An 18,995-nucleotide genomic window follows, 5' to 3' on the forward strand; every position below is an offset into this window, starting at 1 on the left:
CCAGAAATATGATACTAATGTTGGGTCCCAGGGGTCTCAACTCTCTCGAGGAGAGAAACAACGCATTGCTATTGCTCGGGCCATTGTGCGAGATCCTAAAATCTTGCTACTAGATGAAGCTACTTCTGCTTTAGACACAGAAAGTGAAAAGGTATGTATTGATTTTCTGAAGTCTTAGATTGTTATAAATGAGACTTTTCCTGTAATGTTTGTCCTTCTAAAATGGCACTATTTTCAATTTTCTGACTCATTAACAGTAGAAATTGCCAATACTTTGTGGAGCCAAGGACAATAATCTAGAGCAGTGATTTTCAACCCTTTTCATCTCATGGCACACATAAACTAATTACTAAAATTCTGCAGCCCACCAAAAAAATTAATATTTTTTGCTGATCTGACCAAAAAATAGGTATAATTTTGATTCATTCACACTGGACAACTATTGCTGTGTTGGCTGTTGTCATTTTTTTAATTTGACAATCTAAGGGAAAAGAGGTCAGTGCTCCTGACCAAATAGTCAGATATTTCATGTTTCAAAAATTCTTGGAGCATACCAGTTGAAAATTGCTGATTTAGAGAAAGTGATTTAAAATAGGATTGCATACAGACAATGGTCTGGAGAGGGACTGAGGAGGGGGGTAGGATGGAGTGGAATGGGTCATTGGGGAGAAAAAGGGACATCTATAATATTTTAAACAACAAAAATAGGATTGCTTCAAATAAAAATAACTTTGAAATAAAAATTGTTTTTAAGATTCTCTAGGCTTGGTGACATTTTTCAAGGGCAAATAGTTAGCTTTCTTAAGTAAAGTAAAATAATCCAGGTCATCTGTTAGGGATTTCAGTTTTTATAGTTCTAAAGTTATGTGGCTGAGCAGGTAGGCAGCAAACAACACAAAGTAAGAGGCGATATCTAATGTGCAGTTTGCATGAGAGGAAATGCAACCGAGCAAAACACAATTATGAAATTTTCTATTTATTAACTCCTTAAAAACCAGGATTCTATTTTGGAGACAGCTAAAACGGCCTCAGTGAAGAACAAAATCAGGAATGGTTGATGACTGCTACCTTACCTTGCTTCCTTGGTTTCATTTTAGCAAACTGGACCATCAAGTATTTTGAAATTACATAATGACCTAATAGTTTGGTTTATTCTTGTTTCACTGAAATTTGTCAGCGTATATTCAGCACATACTTATTTCTTTTATGCCAAGCCTTTGGGTTTAACCCCTGACTATAGCCATGTTACTCAGATGGTATTAAACAGAGCTCTGCGGTGGTGGGCCAGGGAACATGCATCTTTGCATCATCTTTCCATCTTTTCTTTGCAGACAGTGCAGGTTGCCTTGGACAAAGCCAGAGAAGGCCGGACATGCATTGTCATTGCCCACCGTCTGTCCACCATTCAGAACTCGAATATCATTGCTGTCATGTCACAGGGGGCAGTGATTGAAAAGGGGACCCATAAAGAACTGATGGCCCAGAAAGGAGCCTACTACAAACTAGTCACCACAGGAGCCCCCATCAGTTGACCTGACTCAAGAACTTCACACACAGATGATGCACCGGTTACAGAAGTGCCATGTGTTATTTGTCTTTCCTTTAAAAGCTTTGATAACTATTTTTCTTTTACACACATTGTCATACATTGGGATCCAAGCTAATTTCTAATGACCTTCAATAGTAATTTAGTTTTAAATGTCTGTATATAGAAAGTGAAAGAAACTAGGTCCAGTGTGAGTGAAAAACCCATGTCTAGCAGCTTCTCAGGCATCACCCGGTGTTCTCTCCATGCAGGAGCCAGTCCCCACTGCTCCATAGGAATCAGTGAGAAGTCCTGGAGTAAATGAAACTTTGAAATCCTCAAGGGCAGAGAGGCTTATTTTTTGTTTTTTCCATTTTTGAGCCCATAATTTGTCAGCCCTAAGACAATAAAAATGGGAAATGTTCATTCTTACCATTAAGATAGAGCAATGCCTTCCAATCGAAATGTAATATGAGCCACTAATGCAAGCCACATGTGTAATTTAAAATTTTGTAGTTACATTTAAAAAAGGAAAATAAAAAAGGTGAAATTAATGTTCATAGTATATTTTATTTAACCCTATATATCCAAAATATTATCACCACACCATAAAAATGTTTACCCACTATAAAAATTATTAGTATTTTAAATTATTTTATCATATTAAATATCCAAACACCAATGCATATTTACAGTTGCTGCATATTTCAGTTCAGACTAGCCACATGTCAAGTCCTCAGTGTCAACATATGACTAGAGGCTACTCTACCAGACAGACAGGGTTAGAGAATCCAGGTTCCTGTATTTACTGGTCTGAGCCTCAGTTGTTCCTTTACAATTCCAGTCTTATAATAAACATGAGTCCAGCTTCTCCATTGAAATGTGCCCTTATACCTACTCAGAAACTTTAGAAAACGTGTTAGACAAAGATCATGGTGCCCATTTGGACTAAAGAGAGACATTGGTAGAATTAGACATCATGGTATCAGAAGTTACAAATAGAATCACCCCTTATCAGAGGGATTAAAATTCTTTCCAGCATTCATTTTATTTTATTCACCCATTTGAATTGAGTCGACAAGAGGGAAAAAACTAAGATTCCTTAGTGTAGCACAATATAACTTTGAAAACTCCCCTGAGGCCCTCTTTCCAAAATAAGTTTAGTTCCAATTAATTTATTAGACTCGTTTATGATTTTTTTCCTATGAAGAATTCTTATGAATAGTTGGAGTAGCACATCTTCCAACTTATTTTGGGAAGAGACCCTCGGTTGTGATTCTCAAAATTGTATGGAGGCAGATGCCCAAAAACCAAGAGTGTTACTATTTGATAAAAACGTAGAAGAATTGGCCTCTAGATTTTTTGTCTAGAAACTCTTTTCATATAGTTACTCTATGTCTATTCTACACTTGTTTTTAGGAAATTATTTCAATGACCAAAGACTGAATTTAGTGGTGCATTGATGCAATTTTTGGCAATTAAACACTTACTAAAGTTGTAGATCCTGAAATATTTTGATACTATGTTCTGAAAGAGAAAAATAGATAGGTTAATAATTAAATATGACTTACCACATATTTATTCATGAGTTAGATATAAATTTCATTTCCTAAGAAAATATCAGAACAATCTCATCAGGTTGGTTTAAGATCGCACCTCATATTTCCAAATGAGAGTTGGATTTATTAATATATCTTATGCATTTAGATTCTTGCTGTAATCAGGTCACTTAAAGCTGTTAGTGGACATTAAAAATTTGCAAACATTATTGCTGTTTTCTAACCCATTTTGAGATATATTTACATGTGTGTGTGCCATTATAAAATAAGCATTATGTCCATTTGTATTTGCTTTAAATTTCCAGGTCAAGTGAATAATCTCACATACCTGTACGAGATGGCAGATGAAAGTAACTTAAACAAACCAAGAAACCCAATTCCAATTTCTTTCATACTGTGTTCAATTAGATGCCCAATTAATTTAAACAGATGGACTGTAAATAAAACAGTGCACATGATTATCATCTAATTGGCACTGGCCAGCATTATAATGTGCTCATTAGTGAGTTGTATGGCATCCTAAGGCTCATAATGAGTAATCAGTGTACACATGATTGGCATATAGCAGTCTGGATGCAATTACTCAATGCAATAAATCAGAACTTGGACAAAATGTGCAGTAGATTAAGGAAGAAGAATACATAGCCAGCTGGTGAATTGGCAATTCCCTCCTGTTTGTAATTCAGGTACAGCTTCTATTCTCAGATACAAAGAAATAAATGTGGGCACAACAGAATGGCTAGCGATAAAAAGGGAAATGTTCACCCAAGGTGACCCAGAACAGTACCTACAATTATTAACAATGATTACTGAAAAAAGAGAAAATAATGCTATCATATTGGTTGAGAATATATATTTCCGATATACAAAGTATGGAATCAAAGTCAGAGATAAGCAATGTTTTCATAAAATTCCTTGAAAGTTGAAAATTCAATTAATCCTTTAAATATACATCAAAGAACATTCACAAAGCGTTTTATAATTTTGAAAGCATTTGCCTTTATAATCTTTGTATGTTATTGTGAAACCATCTAGTAGTCAGCAGGGGAGGAATGCAGCTGTAAGTTGCATTCATTGTTATACATATGAGAAGTCATTATGGCAGGCATCGTGAGTTAGCTCACTTGACACCCAATCCTACACCCCTTTCCCTTGCTTGCCTCTATTACAGAGCCTGGAAAGTAAAGTAGTTACCTTCCTAGACTCCCTTGCAGCTAGGGACAACCATGTAACACTGTTTTAGTCAATGAAATATAGACACAAGTCTCTGTGGAGACTGTCCCTTTTGGAATAAAGCCTGGGTTAAAGAAAGCCTGTTTTCTTTCTTCTTTCCTCATGCACAGCAACCATGCTGTGGTCATTTGGACATGAGTGGCAGAGCAGGAAGACAAATTGAGTCTGATTCTTAGACAACCTTGAGAAGCTGCTCCAGCCTGAGCTTCCCTTCATCAGTCATCCTGTTATACAAGAAAAAGGCACTTCTCACTTGTTTAAGCCCTGAAGACATTTTTTGTAGTTGTTGTTAATTTTGGATCAACATAATTAATAGATACAGTTAGATTTTTTATTAATAAAAATACTGAAACTTAAGTATAAAGAAAATAATGCAATGTTGAAATATTGATTTATGCTTAAATGACCTTAAAATATGACTTTTACAATATTTCCAAAAATATTGATTGAAAAAAGGAATTAATCACAGTCTTTTTTTTCAAATGCCACTGCTATGAAAAGGAGCTATAACTGGATGGAAGTCCTCACAGCTCATTCTAATGGTTTTCCAGGAACATTTCATGTATCCTGCTTTACTACGCTTTATGAAGATGTTTTTACTTGAGGACTTGGTGTTTTGTGATTATGCTTTCTCATTCTCTCATATGATAAAATTGGTGTTAGACTAGGAATGATCATTGGCAGGATATAGCCAGATTTGAAAAGAGTGATTCAAGAAGAGAAATAATTTGAAATAGGGTGGGTTAGAAGAGATGGGGAATAATGTTACCCTGTAACCTGTAGCTGGGTATAGTTTCAATTCAATTCTTTCAAGCCCAAGGCCAGAGATAGCCTTGGTGTACACCCACAGTTGCAACATGTAAGCCTAGAACTTCTGGGGTTCTCTTCAAGGGAAAGGCCCTTATCAAAGTCATTCCTTGCATATCTAGCACCTAAGTGATTTTAATAACTCTTCGTCAGGTGGGTGGGTAGGGGGATTAGAGAGAAAAGCAAAGCATGGACAAAAGGGGTCTTGTTTGAGCCTGAAAAGATCTTAGAAGCTCTTTGGAACTGGATCTCTAATTTTCATTTAGCATGGTCATCCTCAAAAATCTTGGCATCATATAATTTGATGTCAGACTTGTGATGCATTCAAGAATCACATAACACCAACCATGAATTAAAAAGTAAATTTTATCGTTATGTCTTTGAGAAGGATCTGTAATCAGTCTACAACACACTTACTAAAATAATATTTCAGTTCTAGTTACTTCCCTCACACAGTGTAGTTGGTTAAGCACCTCCAACTCCCCTCCCACAGAGCAAACTTTTCTTTTCACTCAGCCTGTTATTATATATAACCCCTTAGTATCTCTTCCAGCAAGAAGACATTCCTTGTTAGGATGTTAGGAAAGGGGAAATGGAGCTGGTAATTTAATCATAGGATCACTTCTGTAAGATAGGTGAGCAGAAAGTCTATGAATATTCTCATGCTAATAATTTTGCTCTATAACATCAGTCACATTATTACATGTCTCCATGCCTCTCTTTTCATAGCTATAAAATTTGGATTCTAACAGGAATAGAATGTTTTAAAGACTGATATGTATTATATAAATCTAAAATTGTTCATTAAAAGCAAATTACAAAATGGAGTACTCTTTAGAATTTACAGCTTTATTCACTGCATGTAAGTAAAAGTCGATATGTTCTGCCTCTCTCTCCAACATCATTGAATAAGAGCCTTAGAGCTGCAGAATGTCAGAGCTGGAGTGAATCCTCCATTATAAGCCCACTTTAAGGTCGTGATTTGAGAAATTAGTCAAGTGAACCCACCAATGTTAAATGGCCTCCCAGCATCACAGTAGTTTGGTGCAGAGACAGACTAGAATACAGGTCTGATTACTCCAGTCCAAAATGCTTGCTGCCAAACTCCACAAAGTCTTTTGTACATCTATCTGTCCTTGAATTGCTAGCACCTGCCCCTGGTGTTCTGACACCCTTGGGATCCACATAACGATGTGTGGCACCACCTCTTGACTGGTCAGCATGAGCAGGGCATCAACATTCCAATGCTAAAAGGATAAAATGTTCAATAAAATCTCACAAACTCAGACGGAGGCATTTACTTTTCCTTTGTTAAGCCAATGCAATCTTTGTATAGAAAGATAGCAGGGCCTCTACTATTTCCTCCATTCAAAAAAATTGTTAAAAGACAGAGTTTGGAAAGATTCTGCCCTAAAAGAGATCTCAAGGATCAGATGCTTTTAATGCACAATTATGAAGCTGGCAGGCAAGGGTGTTATCTATGAAAGGCAGCAATGGGTGAACGCAGTGTTCACCTCTAGCAGACCCCTTCCGTTAATGGCAGCATGCATGAGCAAAGATGACAATCTGGCCAGCTGTTTATAAGACACAGGCTGCGTCCAGGAAAAAGTCAATTTTTTTAACAGAGGTGAGTGTGATTGGCCCAGTTGATGAGGAAAGAAGCTCTTAATTAGTTCTGGATTTCTTTTCCAGATATGCATATGGTCTGCTTCTCCTACAGAGCACTCAGATCCTCCCAGGGAAGTGGTTTCTGCTCTCACTTGGGCCAGCACTGGACGTGGGTAAGGTGCTGCCAGAGCGAATGCTCCTCTTGGCAGTGCCTGATTTGTGCCACAAGCCCACTCAGCAGGACCACAACTGCTGCCCTTCACTCATTACCTGCTCTTGTCCTGGCAGCTCCTTCAGAACATAGTGCTCTTTGGGAAACACAGTTTTAAAAAACTGAAGCAGATTCTGTTCAGAAATCAGATGGTAAAATGTTAGAAGAAAAGGGATTCTAAAAAAATTTAAAATTAAAGACAGAAAATAATTAAGCAGCTTCATGCAAACCTTTATAACCTCAATCTTTGCATTTTCTCCGTCCTTGAGAACAATCACTTCTGTGCTGCCAAAAGAAATGAGATGTGATTTCTTCTAAGTCATTACTGTGATCTCCATCCAAGAACAGCAAAGGCAGTAATTAGTACTCCACATCAAACTGCCCTCAAATTTGACAAAAACTGCATTTGTCCTTTGCAGAGCTGAAACAAAGCACTTCTAATCCTTAGAATTTTCCCATGAGTTGCTATCATTTGGCAGAAGTTTCTGGAGTTGTTGCTTCTTATAGACCTTTCTTGCTGTTAACATTGTTTTTCAAAGACAAAGAAAATAAAGTCTTTTTTTAAAAAATTAACAAGTTGTACCACATTACCTTTAGTGTGAAATCATCATTGGAAAGCATTAAAGATAAGGGGACAGGGAAAATATTATATGCTATAGGTGACAATATTTAAAATAAAAATTTTTTTAAGGCAAAGCACTGTGGGACTTGCTCTGTGCTATCTAATTCAGTAGCCACTGAACACACATGGCTATTTTAATTTAAATTAACAGTAAATAAAAATTTAAAATGCAGTTCCTCAATTGCATTTGCTGTATTTCAAGAGCTCAGTAGCTACATGTGGCTTATAGACTACTGTTTTGGACAGCACAGAATAGTTTCACCAATGTGAAAAGTCCAATTATAAAAAAGCTGTGGGGTGGGGGTGGGATGAAGGGAGATGATATGACTTTGGGGGCTGGGCACACAGAACAATATACAGATCTTGTAACATAGAAACCCACACCTGAAACCTAATTGTTCATACCGACCATTGTCACTCCAAGAAACTTAATTAAAAAAAAGAGAGAATTGAAAATGTCTCTCCCCCCAAAAAAATTAAATGAGAAAACAAATAACAAAACAAAGCAAACAAAAGCTGTGGTACATTTATACCATAGAATACTATGCAGCTATAAAAAGAAGGATCTCTTGTCCTTTGAGACAACATGGAGGGACCAGGAGAGTACTATGCTGTGAAATAAACCAGTCAGAGAAAGGCAAGTATCACATGAGCTCACTTATATGTGGAATCTAATGAACAAAATAAAGTGACAAACAAAAAAGATCCAGAGACACTGAAGGATGCAACAGACTGAGGGATCTCAAAGGGAAGGGGCAGAAAGAGATTAACCAATGAACTTATATGCATATATGCCTAGCTCATGGGCAGAAAATAGTGTGGGAAAGGCCTGGGGAGGGGACGGGATTGTGAAGGAGGGGGTCAATGGGGGCATAAAAGGGGACATCTGTAATACTTTCAACAATAAAGATAATTTTTTTTAAAAGTGCTGGAATATACAGTTTTAATATACTCGAGAAATAAATCACATTTAAAACCAAGGTTTTTTTACTTTCTCTTATACCAAGATTTTTATGTGTATCTATCAATTTGATCTTGGATTTATTTGCAGATTTGAATAAATATAAAACATTTAGAGATATAACTTTGAGTTTCAAGGGCATCTTATGATAATTTTTTAATCTCCCTTGTGTTATACTAAAATAGATTCAAAGAAGGCACCAATTTAACCTTCTCAGACAGATGTCCAATCCCTAGGTTGTCAGATGAAAGGGATCCAACACTCCCCTTGACAGCTAATTTCAGCAATAATAATTCCTTTGAATTTCTTTTCAAATATATGTTTGATTGGAAAGTTTCTCAAGTCACTTGTCTAGATTTTTTTCATCCTGAAAGCTCATGATATTGACATTTTCCTCCTGAATATGCAGGTGTGTAGACATTTTGAATACGTGGAGGTAGTAACAGAAAGTTAAGTGAACTAAATTTCACTTACTTTTGGCAAATAAATTGATAGCAGAAGAGTCTTTTCCATCATTATTAAAAGCAGACATTTTCTTCAAGACATTTTCTTGCTGCCTAAGCAGTTTTAACTGCAAAAGCCATTGGCCACCATATGGATCCCTCTAGGAGGCGTCAACTAGAGTAAAGAGGGAAACCTCACCGCATGGGGACGCCAGGGCATTATGGCAGATAAGGTAGAGTTGTTGGAGATTAATTCTAGAAAACCTCGGTGTATTCCACTTCTGAGGATCATGGATCATCCAACAGACAGCACTCACTGTGGGTAGCTGAAAACAACTGAGAAGGGATTTATAATGGAGTCACATATTGTAGCAGAATTCTTTGGCTATTAATGCCCAGCTTTCTCAGGCCTTGGTAAGAGGAGGTTGAGACTGTATTGGGAGGGAAGATTCTTCAATATTAACATTATTAATCTCAACTGAAACTTTGAGAAAGAGCTCTTAGACAGGAATGAGAGCTCTGACAAGTGCAGAAGAATATGTGATGAGGCAAATGCATCATCAAGTGTGAGAGAACTTTCTAAGGTCACTCCAAGTGGGAGCCTTGAACCCATGAACTAAGCTCACACATTAAGAATCATTCTTGCTTGTCCTGGCGTGGCTCAGCGGTTGAGCATCAGCCTAGGATCCAGGAGATCGAGGTTCGATTCCCAGTCAGGGCACATGCCCGGGTTTCGGGCTCCATCCCAGCAGGGGGCACACAGGAGGCAGCCGATCAATAACTCTCTCATCGTTGATGTTTCTCTCTCTCTCCCTCTCCCTTCCTCTCTCTAAAATCAATAAAGATATATTTTTTAAAAAAGAAAAAAAAAAAGGAATCATTCTCTCTTTCACCCCAAATGTCTCATCAACATGAGACAAATTTCATTCTTAAGATAATGTTTCTTCAGTATAGCATAGGAAGTATAGTCAATAATATTGTAATAACTGTATGACGCCAGGTGGGTACTGGAAATACTGGGGTGAACACTTTGTAAGGTATATGATTATCTAACCACTATGCTGTACCCCTGAAACTAATACAAAATAATATTGAATGTGAACTGTAACTGAAAAAATTTTTTAAAAAGATAATATTTTGTCATATCTCATTTTTTTGCTTAGGAATCACCCACTCACTAAAATCACATTCAGTTACCATTTAAAAAGAAAGCTATTAAGTATGTTTTGTAAAAGCAACAGCATATACTCTATAAATACACCTAGAAGTGGACCAATAATTGCTTTGAGTTTTAGAGGTTTTGTTATCCTCAGATAATACCTTGTCAAATAGCACTTGCTTGAACTGTTATGTTTCCATAAACATTTATGGGTTATTTAATATGTTGTCATCTAAAATAAATCATGTATTTATATCCTTGAAAAGAGTTACATAAAATGTTATGGTAGATCACAGGTCAATAAAATATGTGGCAAAATCTGACTTAACATGTGCTTGATTGAAAAACAGAGTTATCAATCTAAAGTCCAGGATTACTAGGTCCAATAAGAAGAAAACCTTAGTGAGAAATTCTTAGTATAACATTAATATTTCATCAATAATAATTTTCTAGAGTAAACCTGTAGATTTTAATCATTGTTCAGCATATATAGAGGTTAACCCAATTAACAGATATAAGCATTTAATAGTTTTCCTGATTGGATCGTGACCTTGAGGAAGGCACTAGATTTCCCTAGTTTTGAAAACTTGAGTCCTAAAGTATAAGGATATCATAATAAAGAGATAAGCCTTTGGGGGGGTAAATGGTGTTCTAAGCAGAGTATCTTCAGCAGCATTTATTGAAATATTAGAAATCACTACCTTAAAACAGAGACCAGGAGTTGTGCAGAAGTTCAAGTCCATAGTAGCCTGTCTTGTTTCCTTTCCCCTAGGTATGTATCCATACCTAGAGCCGTCACTGCCCACCTTGAGGCCCTGCATGCATGGTTTTAGTCAAACAGGGTGTGGCACTTTAATGTTATTTTTGGAAAAATAGTTGATTTACATAGTAATTGTCATAGAATCTACATAAAATCTTACAAATTATCACCTCTTGAAAATGAAGAAACAAAACATAGTGCAATGGAAACATTTGTCAGAAGACTTGGCTTCTAATCCTGTTATGACGGTGGTATGACCACAGCAAGTTCTTTTACCTGAATGAGCCTCTGAAAACTGGCTGCCACTAAAATACCCGCCAGAGCCAGAAGCATCTGGAGATGATAAAGGTATCTGACATGGGCTCCCATAGGATGCAGAGGATTGTGATAAATGGATAGTGCCTCCCTTGTGTTGGGGACATTTGGCAACAGCTGATTAACTCCAGGTGGGGATGCGAGCCCTCTATTGCCATATCATTAGATTTTTCAAGAAAATACAGAAATTCAGATTTTTATGTGAAATATCCTGGTTTTTAAATGTTGACAACTAACTTAAGAGAGAGAGAGAGAGACCACTGTGAAGGCCAAACTAAACATATGTGATGGTGGGCTGGGGCCTATGGTTGCCGTTTTGTGCCCTCAGATTGGCAGCCCCCAGTCTCTCCCTGCTCAGTGGTTCTACTGGAAGAGAGAAGAGGCTCATCCTGGGGCCATAGAGCACTAACTCTGCGCAACTCTAGTTAATCTTCTTTTCGCTTGGATTCATTAGCACATGAATACAGTAAGGAATGAGAGCAACCACAGTCAGGGGGATGGATGCACTTTTACAGAAAGACAGCACGTAAAATAAATGCTCTGCGTGAGTGGGGATCTTGATGAAATGGTAGAGCTGTAGTGTGGTCAACGAGGCCACGACACAGAGCAGCCGGAAGCTCAGCTTATAGCCATTTTCCCCTCGGCAGCTCCTGAGGAACATCTCTGAGTTGATTGCAAAGCCCAAGCCAAAGAGGACCCCGAGGTTTCTCACGAGTCCAGCAAAAGGTGTAGTGTCAATGTGGATCCAGTCGGGGTTGGCACACCACTTCTTGGCAATGGGCACAGACCACAGCAGGTCAATGTCAAGCAGTCTGAGAAGCAGGTAAAAGCCAAGTGCAAACAGGAAGAGGAAGAGGTTGGTCTTCAGGTATGTGCTCAGGCTGGCCGTTTGGATGCCTGGAGTGTGTTCAAAGGCCTCTGCCACAAGCATACCTGGGGGTTAGAAAGAGACACTTAAGGCAACCATGTGCCCTTGAGCTCCCCAGGGAAAAATCCCTTCCTGCATTAAAGAATTTAGCTGCAGTTTTCAATGATAAAGGGCTTTAGGCACCTAGGTTCTATCCATTTTCCAAAGCCTTCCTTAAAGCAGTACCTAAACACACACACTTGCCCCACGGTCTTTTCACTACCCATAGTAGGACAGGGGCACCTTTCGGGGATCCATGGCACTGAGTGACAACCCACTTTATAGGCAGAGCACTGATCTAGGTGCTTGCAATTAATATTTCAATTGCCAAAGCCAATTAACTTTTGTCTTTGAAAAGCATGTGAGGCTAAAAGGTGGAAACTCAATCATGGTGAATGCCGCTTCAGGAACACAGAGCAGCTGCTAAATGAAGTTAGTAGTCATGTAATAATCACTTCAGATGTTTCAGAGAGAGAGTGGCATGGTATGCAGGTTGGAAGGCCATTATTAAGTCCCCCAAACCAAGACACAAGTGGGCTGTCTGAAGTGGTGGTCTGGGAGTTGGACTTAGCTCTGGTCACACTTCAGAGAAGCCCAGCTCACTAAGAGGTTAACGTTTACACCATTAAGTGAGACTGTGCCAATGTGTACAGAGAGGATTCGAGAGGCATGTTGAACCACGTAAGCTCCCAGGGTAGCATGACGCATCAGTGGCTTAACAGAATTTTCTAGAATGCGGAACTGATTAGAGGGAAGAATCTAAGAAAGTAAAACAAATGACACTAAAGCTCTCAAATGACACCAGCAAAGGTAAATGATCATATTTACCACCAATTACTCCGAGAATAACTTGATGAGGAAAATGTGTTGCTATGAATACTCTGGAGATGCAGACACTGATTTGAATCAACCAAAAAAGACTCCAAAGAAATGACCAGGTCAGTCTATGATGGAAGAATAGATACAAGTGTAAAAAACAAAGAAATCATATCGCTCAGAAAATTAGGGGCGGAGGTTGACACCAGATGACCTTTCTCAGAGGAATCGTCTGATATAACATCATGATTCTAGAGTCTGTTTTTTCAAAATGTTGTTTCCATGTGCTTCATAGGATTTGAAAACCTTTAACAGAGGTTTCTACATGTATCAATGCATTTTTAATGCTATTTGCTGAAATTTTAATAAGTACTATAAAAGGAAGCCAATTTGACATCCTAATAATTATTTTAATGGAGTAGGGGAATTCAAGTTTGGGGAATTACTAATATCAGAATGATGAAGAATGAATTATATATACTTTTACTCCCTGTCATATGTGCGCCCTTTTTACTCTCTCTCTCAATCTTTTTTTGCTTGAAGAAAACTCACTGGAGAGGCAGCTGCCACTCTGATAAAAAGCACATCAGCACTTATTAAGGGCACGTTTTCATTGGGATTAAGTTTAGACTCTCAATGGAGTCCTGATTCCTTGATTTTCAAGATATAGAAAATAAGAAACAAGAAAACTGACTTATAGGTTATATACTTTGGATTAGAAACAACAAAGTAGGCCCTGGATGGGTAGCTCAGTTGGTTCGAGCTTTGTCCTGAAACGCCAAGGCTTTGCAGTTCAATCCCCAGTCAGGGCACAGACAAGATTCAACCAATGATACATAACTAGTGGAACAACAAATCGATGTTTCTCTCTCCCTCCCTCTCTTTCTCTCTAAAAATATCAATATATATAAATGTTAAAAAAGAAACAAGGTGTGAAAACTAGTAAAACTATTAAAATCCAAGCTATGCTCATTATTTTAATAAAACAGAATTAGCAATATTGAATTTCAAGAAGTACCAGGGTTCTCAATGGTTTTTCCTGATAATCAGGCCAAACTTTGATTATTAAAAGACTAAAGAATGGAGAGACATGAGACTTCCAAAGAGGAAATAAGCAGGGGTTATACATATGGGAGAAGAATAAACAAGGGTTTGGTAATATTAAGGTAAGAGGTAGGCACTAAATAAATTTGGGTGGATGAAGGAATGTTGCAGTTTATAAAAACTGAAAAAGGGTTATGGGAATTTTTTTAGAAGAAACAAATATTTTCCAAGTTTGGAAATTGGAGGAAGAAATAAACTATAAGAAGGTGAGCCTTATCTAGATTCCTACTTTGAAAAATAGTCTATGGATAGGAAATGCTAATTTCTTTAAATTAAACAACTTTCTACTGTTGTTGTTTTGGCCAATGAATACATTAAAGCATACAGGTTAAGCTCTTATTAAAATAAACTTTAAATATGTCCAAATTATTTCGGTCATTTCTTTCTTATATTATCCAATACTACTCTGAAAAGTATGGATCTTGGAAATTTTTTATTTTAAAAGAATTTGTATATAATAGCATATGTTTCACCTTTTTTAACCAATTAACAGACAAATTTTATCTCTGGTAGAATAATAATTTAAGATTAGAGTGGTGCTCAAAATTGTTTTAATGATAAATTATTTCCGGACAGAAGAGAAGGAAACAGCTTAATTGCTACAAAAATTTTGAGTAATCTAACATTAAGGTTCTAGGCCTTTTTAAACATTACAAATCTACTAACATGAAATCTATTAACATTCAAATTGAAGTTTGCCTCTAGAATGTTTTTACTTAGAAAAGTTGTAAAGTCTTCAAAGCTAGAATATGTTATTGATGTCAAAAAACATTGGCTCGTCAAAGAAAGAAGCATAATTATACTAAATTAACTGATGCATTCAAGGGGAATGATGATTCTCAAAGTTTCTAGCTAATCTTAAAGGAAGAGAATGCATATGCAAAATTATTTCCTTATATAATTTTAGATGACTTATTTATGCACTACCAAAGTGATTATTATATTACTGAAACCCAAAGGCACATTTAGCAAATCATTAATCAATTAAACATTTCCAACCCTATAGTGTAGCAATAGCTATGAACTAATTAAGACATTATCTTAAGGCACAATATTAATTTTCTATTCATTTGCTATTTTGATTATGGTAGAATAGAATAAGCACATTTCAACAACTGAAAACATACTAAAATGAATTTTTAAGAAGACATTCTATATTCAAAACATTCTAGTGCTACAAAAACTGGAGAAAACTGACCTGTGCAGAGTGGTAGATGACTTATCCATCCGACTGACAGTGTGGCTCAGGGCAGCCGTTACCATGACATACCAGACACACGATGAGCCCATTGCGTGACCAGATGGACTTCCTGCAAAAGCAAAGTTGTCGATCCATTTGAAAGGTAGTTTACAGAGTATCAGTATCAGAAATGGGTGGTAGAATAGCATGTTAGCCGTGAAAATTACAAATAACTCAGAAAAATAACCACAGGGCACAGGCTATCTCTAATGTTTAGATATAGGTAGAAATAAAGAAAACTGAACCAAATTGAACCTCAAAACACTACTTGAAAATTTCCCCCCCAGATTTTTCAAGTTCGTCAAATTCCAGAAATTAATATGTTCAAGGCTAATTAAGAACTCCAAGTGTTGCACCAAAATCTGCCCTATTCATTGTTCATATCTAATTGTTTTTAACTGATGATTAAAATTAAGTACTTGTGTTGGATCTTAAATCAGTTTATTTTCCTTGGGCTGAAAAGTCAAATATCTAAAGGGTATTATTGCTATGCCTGATTTACCAATTGACTGCTACACACTAGCAACTCCCTCTGTGCCTATCTTGTGGCCAGCAGCTCCGTGGAAGTCTTTGTTATGAAATGGAAGGGAAGCTGTGAAGGAGGCATCGATATTGGCAGAAGAAGCCTGAAGACAGGGTAGCCTTTCTACTCCTAGAATGTCTTTCCCATGAAGCTTGATATTTTTTTTAAAAATAATTTACTTTGATTCTCTCCCTAAGTCTTTATCAAGTGGAGATTCATTCAGGTTAAACACCACTCAATTTTTTAAAAAACAAAATCAAACAAACAAAAACCACACTAAGTTAAACAAAGAAATTTATTTCTTGTAGATCTATTTCTAATGCAGGAATTTTCACAGACTTTATCTTCTTAGAGTTGTAAATCTCTAAGGAGTGAACATAGAATGTGATATATCTTTCTTTTTCTCCCCTCCAGGAAATGTCCCATAAGATAGAATACATGCTGGGAAGTGCTGGGATAAAACAAAGTAGCATTTCAATTGTCTTAAAAGTTATCCATTCATTCGTCCATCCATCCATCCATCCATCCATCCATCCATCCATCCATCCATCCACCCATTCATCCACCCATCTAACCCACATTGGTTTCACAAAGATAAAATGCACACCATCCCCATCTTAATAGAACACAGTCTACTGAGGGAGCCAGATATATAAAGAATTAATTATAGTAATATAACAGAGCTTACACATTCACGATTTTCAGGGTTAGTTTCAATGGATGTCAAATATGAATTTTCTGTATGTGCCAAACTATGGTGAGGTATAATGTAACACTGTCTTATAAATTAAACCAACAACATGTAATTTCCTTGAGATATATATATTTATTTAAAAAAACTTTTTACAGTTTTAAACTCAATTTCCATGTAAAGATTCTACACTCATGCAGAGTCTTACTTATAATAAAAAAGGAAGTGGCCCAAGGAATTTACTTACGTACTATAAATACAAGAGAAAAAAAAAATTTAGAGAAATCACTCTAAGATCAGAGATAGCTTTACTGGTAATAGTAACACTGGAAAGTCCTTACCTTAACTTGCCTATTCTTTCCTCATTCATGAGATTTTCAGAAGACCTATAATAACTTTGAAAGCTGCTCAGCAGTAGGTAAATCAACATTTCTAGAATTTTAACATAGTTCTTTGGCAATTTATTCTAGCTAACTTTTTTGTTTGTTTTAATGTTAAACCATTTCATTCTTCCAAAAAGTAAATGCCAACTATAAAATTATTTGAGGAGTGTTCTCCCAATTTACCCTTTTACAAATAATACAATGAAATTTGATTGCTTATAAAACTTTCCTTTCTCGTTAACAATTTTTATGCTTATGAACTTTTAGCACCCTCACTCATGACATTTTCTTTAATACCCTATATGATATCAAACACTTATTAGATGATAATCATACATAATGACTCTCTGTTGTAATATCTTTAGTAACTTGAGGTTCTATAATTGCTTACCTGGACCTGTTTCGCATGTAGTGGGAAATTGTTCAAGGCATGGACTTGAGTGATTTGGGTAAGTCTGAGTTTCTTGGACCCACCAGTAAGGCCGATGACCAAATAATATCCTGTATTTGAAGAAATATAAATATGCATGTATATTTAAATACACAACTATTACTTAATTGGAGACTAGCTATTTTCTCCTACAAAAATGATTTCATCAAAGGGTTGATGGGGAAAGCTGATGATTAAGAAACTTTGAAAGATCTTGGGTTCTGGTCAATCTTTCATTATAGAAGACGACACAGTCATTTGGGGATTGGGTACCCTAGTTTTCAATAAAAACAGGGACTTTTTTCCTTCCAGGGGAAGTCCTGTGGGTGCTTTGGAACTTAAACTGGGAATATCAAAGTGGTCCCTGGAATCACCAATCTGTTCAGTAAGGTGTGGCTCATTTAACTACTTGGTTAACCACAGCATATGTGTTACAGGGTTTGGGAATTTACTTATAAATTAGTATACATTAGTATATAAATGTACATTTGTATGTAAGTATGCATTTCTATGGGTTTTATAAGTTCTACTTATGAATCTGTGTTTCAAGTTAACTGGTATGTTTGAAAGATTTCCCAAGTAAAACTACACACGTCTAAAATGTGACCATTAATTTAAAGCTACAAATTTAAGAATAAACTTTAGGGAAAAAATGAAACAAAAAAGAAGTCTTACCATTTAAAAATAAGATTGAACCAATCCCCAATGACTGCTACCCATATCATCTTGGTTCCAACTGTCTGATTAAGTTGAAACCAAAGTGGAAAATAAATAGAAAAGATATTCCGGGGGTCTCCAACATTGGACATAAAATTTAGAAAATTGTAGTAAGCTCGGTAGTCCTTCTGCAAATGCTGAATAATGAGCACTCCATTCCTATGAAGGAAATCCATCTTGAAAGAGAGGCAATTCTAAACATAGAGCAATTGGAGCTGAAGTGCTCTGAGACCCACCATTTTTATACGGTACCCTTGTGGCGTGTCAAGCCATTACTACAACATGTGACTCTGACCATCTGTGGAAAGGGCACATAGACCCTCATGTGCTGAAAAGCTCATCTGTTTATAATTTTAATTGGAGCCGAAGAGGTGAAGTACAAGCTGATCTGTGACAAGTCAAGGGGAAATTTGGATAGAGATACAACGAATTTCTTATGCAACCTCCCTTTTGTGTGAACAGTTGGGTTGTGTTTGCTTGAAATTTTTTGCACAGTTCATTTCCTTCAAGGGCAGAGACATTAGCAATTTCTATGCTTGGCTAGAAGACTATGCAGATAATTACTGCATGTCAAATAGCCCTTAAAGCCATGCATTTTAATTTAAAATAGACTGTGGCTTTTTGACTATTTTATTGGGTCTTTGAGGGAAACAGATGAGTAAATATCTGGGCATGAAAACTTGATGTGATATAACAGATTATTTTCTCATCACAGATTTTTACATATTTTTTTCTCTCTTTATTAGCAAAAAGAATGAAGTGATAAATAGGGAACAGAGAAGGAAATATATGAAATCTAGAAGGAAATGCGTTGCTTTTTTAAAAAACATGTTTTTATTGATTTTAGAGAGAGAGGAAAGGAGAAGGAGAGAGAGAAACATCCATGGGAGAGAGAACCATCAATCAGCTGCCTCCTGCACACCCCCTACTGGGGATCAAGTCAAAATCCAGGCATGTGCCCTGACTGGGAATCCAACCAGT

The 18,995-nt window shown here is 36.6% G+C and overlaps 2 protein-coding genes across 3 annotated transcripts in view; one reads left to right on the forward strand and one right to left on the reverse strand.

Annotated features, from left to right (window-relative positions):
* ABCB11 (ATP binding cassette subfamily B member 11) overlaps positions 1-1,532 on the forward strand; it is a 68,316-nt gene extending 66,784 nt beyond the window's left edge. The window contains exons 26-27 of the mRNA XM_016195703.2: positions 5-151; positions 1,332-1,532. Coding sequence (XP_016051189.2) covers positions 5-151; positions 1,332-1,532 — 348 coding nt within the window. The remainder of the gene's footprint in view (positions 1-4; positions 152-1,331) is intronic.
* Positions 1,533-11,624: 10,092 nt separating this feature from the next.
* Positions 11,625-18,190, reverse strand: G6PC2 (glucose-6-phosphatase catalytic subunit 2). Of its 2 annotated transcripts, XM_016195687.2 has the most exons (5): positions 17,973-18,190; positions 17,259-17,368; positions 15,229-15,340; positions 12,939-13,054; positions 11,625-12,136 (listed from the first exon to the last, which is right to left on the reverse strand). In XM_016195687.2, exons 1-5 carry the CDS (start codon positions 18,188-18,190, stop codon positions 11,625-11,627), a joined length of 1,068 nt encoding a protein of 355 aa, XP_016051173.1. The 2 variants fall into 2 exon arrangements, with proteins under 2 accessions (XP_016051173.1, XP_016051180.1); XM_016195694.1 differs by lacking the exon at positions 12,939-13,054 and having other exon boundaries at positions 12,112-12,136.
* Between the last annotated feature and the right edge of the window lie 805 nt (positions 18,191-18,995).

Source organism: Miniopterus natalensis, chromosome 8, assembly GCF_054644295.1.
Source record: "Miniopterus natalensis isolate mMinNat1 chromosome 8, mMinNat1.hap1, whole genome shotgun sequence".
NCBI classification, from domain to species: Eukaryota; Metazoa; Chordata; class Mammalia; order Chiroptera; family Miniopteridae; genus Miniopterus; species Miniopterus natalensis.

Excerpts from the sequence above, each read along its gene's own strand:
- G6PC2 (XM_016195687.2), bottom strand. The coding sequence starts at position 18,190 with ATGGATTTCCTTCATAGGAATGGAGTGCTCATTATTCAGCATTTGCAG. Across the intron at positions 17,369-17,972 it reads TTCAATCTTATTTTTAAATG|GATATTATTTGGTCATCGGC; the intron begins GTAAGACTTCTT and ends CTTCAAATACAG. Across the intron at positions 12,137-12,938 it reads TATTCTCGGAGTAATTGGTG|GTATGCTTGTGGCAGAGGCC; the intron begins GTAAATATGATC and ends TCTAACCCCCAG.